At 45.5% G+C, this 7,018-nt stretch overlaps 1 protein-coding gene across 1 annotated transcript in view; it reads right to left on the minus strand.

The window, feature by feature from the left end:
• Positions 1 to 74: 74 nt before the first annotated feature.
• Positions 75 to 7,018, minus strand: part of LOC102846829 (homeobox protein prospero-like) — a 49,594-nt gene continuing 42,650 nt past the window's right edge. The window contains exon 4 of the mRNA XM_006893538.1: positions 75 to 182. Within this exon, the coding sequence (XP_006893600.1) occupies positions 75 to 182 (108 nt within the window). The remainder of the gene's footprint in view (positions 183 to 7,018) is intronic.

The raw sequence follows: 7,018 nt of genomic DNA on the forward strand, positions 1-7,018 counted from the left end.
GGGGCCTCACCGTGGCTGCGGGGACGCCGGCGCCAGCGCGGTCCCGCCGTTGCTAAGGAGAATGCGCTTCCGGGTCACGCGAGCGGCGCCGGCGGCGGCCACGGAGGCCGGGAGGGGCCAAGCGCGAAGCGCGCTCCGGGGGTCGCGCCGGGTCCGGCGGGCTCAGCTGCGTCTCCCGCGGCCTAGGCGGGCGGTGACCACCTGTTAGAGCCCACGGCTCCAAGCCGAGTGACCTCGGGACCGACCTGCCCGGCCCCGGCTGACTCTGACCTTCGGGACCTGCTGGGCGGCCCCAGCCCCGTCCGGCGGCCTCTCTGCCTCTCTGGTCATTGGCTGTTGCCTCGGGGGACCCCTTAGTCATCATCAGTTTGCTTAACTTGCAGACTCATTGGGCACCAACTCGAGGAGAGGCGCAATGTAGGTCCTGGAGATAAAGAGAGGGTCCACTACCCGTGAGAATGCACAGCCTCGTGGCGAGTGGGCAGGCTTTAAATACCCACCTGGACACAGGCGGGAGCAGCTGATGATCGAGACAGTATCCAGGAGTGTTTAGGAGAAAGCATAGGCATGCTTGGGACATGCATTCAGATTTGCACGTGGCCTGCCCAGGGAATTGGGCAGAACGAGAAGTTACGGGGCCTAGAGTTGAACTAACTCATGACTGACCCTCCAATGGGCTTTCAGGGGCACTAAATCGCACGAGAGGTTGCCCATATTTCTCCGCAGAGCAGATGATGGAGTCCAACCGCCTGCCTTCAGGTTGACATCACGACTCATCTTCTAGACCACTAGCCAGAGCTCCTTGTTAAGTGTTGTCAAGTCGCCTGCGGCTCATAGCAACCCTGTGGACAACAGCTAAGAATCTACTCTTTCTTTAACCAATTTAACTTTCTCTGAGCCCCGTTACCCCAGTCACTGAGTTAATCCATCTCATCAAAGGTCTTCCTCTCTTGCACTGCCCCTCCACCTTTTCAAACATGATGCTCTCTTAAGGACTGATCCCCTCCTTGAAACATGGCCAAAGTATGTCAGATGAAGCTTCAAAATCTTTGCCTCCAAAGAGCAGCCTGGTTTCATTCTCTTTCGGACGGACCTGTTTGTTCTCTTAGCAGTTCATGGTATATTCAATACTCCAGCACCACAACTCAAAGGCATTTTTTCTTCACCTATCATTCTTAGTCATTGTCCAGCTCTCTGATGCATAGCAAATAACTGTGAAGACCACGTCCTGGATTAGGTGCTCCTTAGTCTCTAGATTAAGACTGTTGCTCTTGAGTCCTCTGGAGAGGTCCCTGACAGCACATTTTCACAATATAATTCTTTTTATTTCCTGGCTGCTGCTTCCAAGAGTATTGATTGTGGAGCCAAACAAGCTGAGCAAAACATTGCATAGTTCAAAATCAGGAAAGGTATATACCAGGGATGCATCCTATCTCCACACCTTTTGATCTACATGCAGAACAGATCATCTGGGAGGCTGGGCTCTATGAAGAGGAATGTGGCATCACGATTGGAGAACGATTCATTAACAGCCTGTGTTATATGTTATGTAGATGACACAATCTTGCCAAAACTGAGAAGATCTGAGGCGTTTGTTGCAGAAGGTCAAAGATTACAGCCTTAAATATGCATTGAAGCTCAACATTAAGAAAACAAATATTCTCATCACAGGGCCAATTGGCAGCATCATGACAGATGGTGAAGAGATTGAGATCATTAACTTCAACTTGCTTGGCTCCTTGGTATAGCATATAGTATGTTGTATACCATGGAGTCGGAACTAACCCATAGCTGACCGTCTGGAGGGCTTTCAGAGGCAGTTAATAACACGAAAGGAGATTGTCCATCATCATGTGGAGCAGCTGGTGGCCTTGAACCACATGACTTTGGGATTACAGTGCAGCTTCTGGCCATTAGGCCACCAGAGCTCTTGTGATGTACCTAGAAGTATTTGTTTATGCATAGAGAGGTAGACTTCTTGTTCTTGTTGTTGTTGGGTGCCCTCAAGTCGACTGTGACTCACAGCAAGCCTATGAACAGCAGATCTGGACCTTGACCTATGCTGTGCTATCCTCACCACCTCCAGAATACTTGAGCCCGCTGATACCGCCACTATGTTGATCCATTTTATGGATTTTGCTCTAAGACAAACTTAAGTTTGCGCCCTAATGGCACATCGAATTAAGCACTTGGCTACTAACCTAAAGGTCAGCTGTTCAAATCTAAAAGCTGATCTGTAGGAGAAAGAGTGTGTCCTTCTGTAATACACCTTTAGAAACACCATGAGGTGAACCTGCTCTGGCCTATTGGCCCCCTGTGTGTTCCAATCCATTTGAAAGCTGTGAGTTTGGTTTTGGATTAAGACAAATATTTGAATAACTGACGTCGGATTCAACCCATACCTAAGTATTTCAAATTACATAAAAATTCCACCCAAAGGTAGAGTCAGGTACAGCGCTCATTTATAATCTAGGGGCTGTTTGTAAAGGGTCAATGAAAAACAGGGAGATTACCCAGTGACTGTATCAATGGGCTCAAATATGCTGTTGTGGGGGTGACGTAGGAAAACAGTAAGATGAGTCGCTCAGAAAAGTGCCTATTTGATCTCGTGTAAATGTATGAAAAACCAATAGTATCCTAAGTCCTATATTAAGTTAAGGAGAAAAGCAAAAAATTTTGTTAACTGAGAAAAACACAGAAGGATAAAATGACAACAATTATATGGTTACATGTAAATGGACTAAATTCTCCAATTAAAAAAAAAAATTGCAGAGTAGATAAAAAAAAAGAAAAAACCCAAACTCACGAATCTTATTTTTAAACGTGGAGAAGCGCATTTCAAGGAAAAAGAGTTCAAACTATGTAAAAGCCTGTTCAGATAAATCATGCCCGCACAAAAGCCAACAAAGCCGGTCCCAGCTTGACTCTCAAAACTGCATTCATCCCAGGAGTCTGACGTATCTGGGCATGCCCAGAACATCAGTGGGCGGAGCCACTGGGGCTATTTGCATAAGGAGCCAGCCCCGCCCCCCAGGGTAGGATTCCTTCTGCAGGGAAGGCCACAGAGGACCGAGGCGAGCCGGTCAGCGTGCTGACCTGTGCACCAGGAGGTCCGGAGAGAGAGGGAGCCCGTGAAGCAGGCAGCTTGTCCCCAGGCTGCCCTGCTTGGCTTCTGGGCAGCGGGCTTGCCAGCCGGGCAGGGATGCTGTTGAAGCATGCCTGCGTGAACTCTCCACAATACTTCATTCATTGGCCCAGAACGCGGGCTCTGCCCCGGCCTCACTGCGGGATCCAGCAAGTCCGTGCACCTCAGGGGCCTCAATTTCTTCTCCAAAAGAGGGGATCAAAAGGTCTGAGCCAAGCAGGAAAAATTGAGCAATCGCGTTCTCAAAGTGCACGTGGTGCTTGCCCAGAAATCAGTTGCCGTTTTGAAGACAAGCGAATTCTCAAGAAGACAAAAAGGGTTAGTACTCGTGTTCTCAGACCGCCATACAAACAAAAAACAGAAGGAAAGCAAGCCAGCGCACCTAGCCGCGGACCAGCAGGCAGAGCAGATGCGAAAGGAAACAGGGAGACTTTTTTTTTTTTTTTGCTTTTTTTAATGGGAAAAGTATATAGTCAAACCTGTTCAGGGGTAACATTAAATATCATTCGTGCTTATACTAACAAGAGATAAAAAGAGCAGAACACTCAACTAGACCTAAACTTCCGACTTTTCCAGGGGGAAGAAAAATAAGTCCCATTTTAGAAGGGAAAAGTAGTAAGTAAGAAATCAAGAAGGAAATTGGAAAATATGAGCATATCCATTTAATGAAGGAAAAGTTGCCATTTACAATTAATATTTAACAGTAATATTTATAAACATTAACAAAACCAATAGAGAGCTCTGGTGGCCTAGTATGTAGGGAGCTGCACTGCCAACCCAAACATAAGTAGTTTGAATCCTCCAGCTGCTCCCAGGGAGGAAGGTGGACAGCCTCTTCCCTTGCTGTTTACAACCTCTGAAAGCTCACTGGAAGGTCAGCTCTGAGCAGATTCTGAGTTCTGACTCAAGAGCAGTTAGAGTTATGTGACACCAGTTACGGAGCGAGCCCTCATTCCTCAATGATCACAAAAGGGGGCCGCTGCAAACTGAAGGGGGACATGGCTAACAGAAGGTGGACAGTTGGAATTGGGCAGAAGAAAAACCTGAAGATCGGCAGCCTTGGAATCCCTGTGAGGCCATACAGGGTCACTGTGAGGCCATATAGGGTCACTGTGAGGCCATAGTCACTACAAGGTCATAGAGGGTCACTGTGAGGCCGTAGAGGGTCACTGTGAGGCCATAGTCACTACGAGGTCATAGAGGGTCACTGTGAGGCCGTAGAGGGTCACTGTGAGGCCATAGTCACTACAAGGTCATAGAGGGTCACTGTGAGGCCGTAGAGGGTCACTGTGAGGCCATAGTCACTATGAGGTCATAGAGGGTCACTGTGAGGCCATACAAGGTCACTATATAAGGTACTATGAGTCCACTATGGAGTTCTGGTGGCCTAGTGGCAAGAAGCTGCACTGCAATCCCAAAGGCGTACCAAACTGCTTCAAGACCCCCTGCTGTTTTGTGAGAGAAAGATGGACAGTCTCATTTAAAAAAAAAAGATGGACAGTCTCCTCCAGTGTGATTAACTGCCTGTGAAAACTTGCCAGAGGCTCAGCTATTGGTCATTTCTGACTCTATGGTATACAGCAACAACATGAGGCCACAGAGGGTCACTATGTAAGGTCACTGTGAGGCCACAGAGGGTCACTGTGCATCTGATTCAGACCATAGTCTTTCCAATCACTTGCTATGCATCTGAGAACTGGACAATGGATACGGGCGACAGAAGAAGAACTGATGCCTTTGAGCTATAGTGTTGGAGAAGAGTGCTGAACATCAACATCCCATGGACGGCCAAGAGAACAAACAGATATGTCTTGGAGAGGGTGCAGCCAGACTGCTTTTTTTAAAATTATAGCTAGTTATGGCTTTTTATTTTAATTGATATTTTATTTTTTAATTATTATTAAATTTTATTAGTTTTAATGAACATTTACAGAGATTTTGGGTTCTCATTCATTCATTGTTGCACCGTTTTCTCTACCCTCCTTCCCAGTTCGTTCTTCTTTCCCCCCAAAATGTGTTTTAATTGTCCAATTGCCACAGTGCTTGTCAAAGCCAGTTCTGATTAATCTCCTTTGTCAGTGTGTCCTTTGCCATTCCCTATCACTCCTCCCTGAGAGAGACTTCACCCTGATTCATAAGGAAAAGGGGATGGCGTATTCTCTTAGCTACTTCCTGCTGAAAAGGGACGCTGTGGGTTTCAGGGTGAAGATCTTCTCTCACTACTCTAAAGGGCCCCTTTGGCAGTAGGAAACACATAGACTATTATGGAGATTGATTTTGGAATTTAGATGCACTGTTATGAAGGCAAGAATGATGAGACTTTGCCTCACATACTTTGGGCATGTTGCTAGGAGGGGCTATTCCTTGCAGAGGGACATGATGCTGGGAAGGATGAAGGTTTGGAGAAGGAGCGGAAGACCCTCAACCAGGTAGACTGTTTCAGTGACTGCTGCAATGGGCTCTGTGTATCAGAAAGTGTGAGAATAGTGCAGGATAGAACAAGGTTCAGATCTGTTGTCCATAGGGTCATTATGAGTCATATTTGACTTCACAGCACCAAACAACAACAGTGGGTCCATACAGGGTCATTGTGAGTCTGAATCCCCTGGATGGCGTCCAACAATAAAAGCCAATAAAGGATGGTAGAGAACCCAAGGAAAACTATTCTGTGTATATAAACACACACAGAAAGTTATAAATATTGTTGGGCATTAAACCCTAATAAGGTTAACACACCAAAAGAATCAACCTTTTTGAATAAAACAAAAGAAGGAAAGGAAACCTGAGAACAAAAGGGAAAGTTCAGGGAGGTAAGTGTTCAAGGGAGGAAGGTTTGTAGAATAAATGTTATTCTTCATTTGTAGAATGAATGAAAGAAAAAAAGCCACACTAAAACTTGGTAATATTGTCATTAACTCTCTCAACAAGGAATAAACCACCTGAAACACAGTTCCTTTTTAAAGCAAATATTGTCATTTCCTACTTGTAGAGATGATGATTGTAATATACCAGTTAAGAGAACATTTTATTTCATACATAATTTTACCACAATGGCATAATTGCTTCATTTTATTCTGTTCCCCCCAAATTGGAACCACGTACATTTCTTTTGCAAGGTTGCAGAATGTGCAACTATGTAGCATCCTGACTTTCCCTACAAATTTTCCTTGATCATTTCTATGTCTATTGTCTCAGTTGCTCACAGCCATCTAGTTGGTCTGGATCCACAGTGACCATCCATTAGGTTTCTGAGGCTAAATCTTTGTGAAAGGAGACTGCCCATCTTCCCTCTGGGGGCCCCTGATGGATTCAAGCCCCCGGAGACACACACCCTTTGGTCAGCACTGTGCCATGCTAGGACTTTGCTGCCAGAGCTCCTTAGGTTTATGTTAGAGCTTTTTGCTTTATTTTTTGGCTGGCAAATGTTTTCTAAAATTTCATCAGACCTAATAGATAATACTTTTTATTTCAAATGACCCAGAAAGAATTGGCTCACACAGAACCATTTCAGGATGTAGCATATGATCAAGAATCAATGCTAATAAAGGAAGGCAGTCAAGCTGCGCTAAAGGAATTGGCAAAAAATGAAGCCCCAGGAACGGATAGAATACCAGTTTACATATTTCAATATACAGATGTAGCCCTGAATGTGCTTACCAGACTGTGCCAAGGAATCTGGAGGCCAGCTACCTGGCCAACTGACTGGAAGAGACCTATATTTATTCCCACTTCCCAAAAAGGTAATCTAACAAAATATGAAAATTATCTATATCATTTATGAAATACTTGAGCACCACAACAAGATAAAGGTAAATAATCCAATAGAAAAATGGGCACAGGATATGAACAGGCACTTCACTGAAGACGACATTC

Source organism: Elephantulus edwardii, unplaced genomic scaffold (genome assembly GCF_000299155.1).
Source record: "Elephantulus edwardii isolate Elephantulus edwardi_28Jun2011 unplaced genomic scaffold, EleEdw1.0 scaffold00127, whole genome shotgun sequence".
Taxonomy (NCBI): Eukaryota; Metazoa; Chordata; class Mammalia; order Macroscelidea; family Macroscelididae; genus Elephantulus; species Elephantulus edwardii.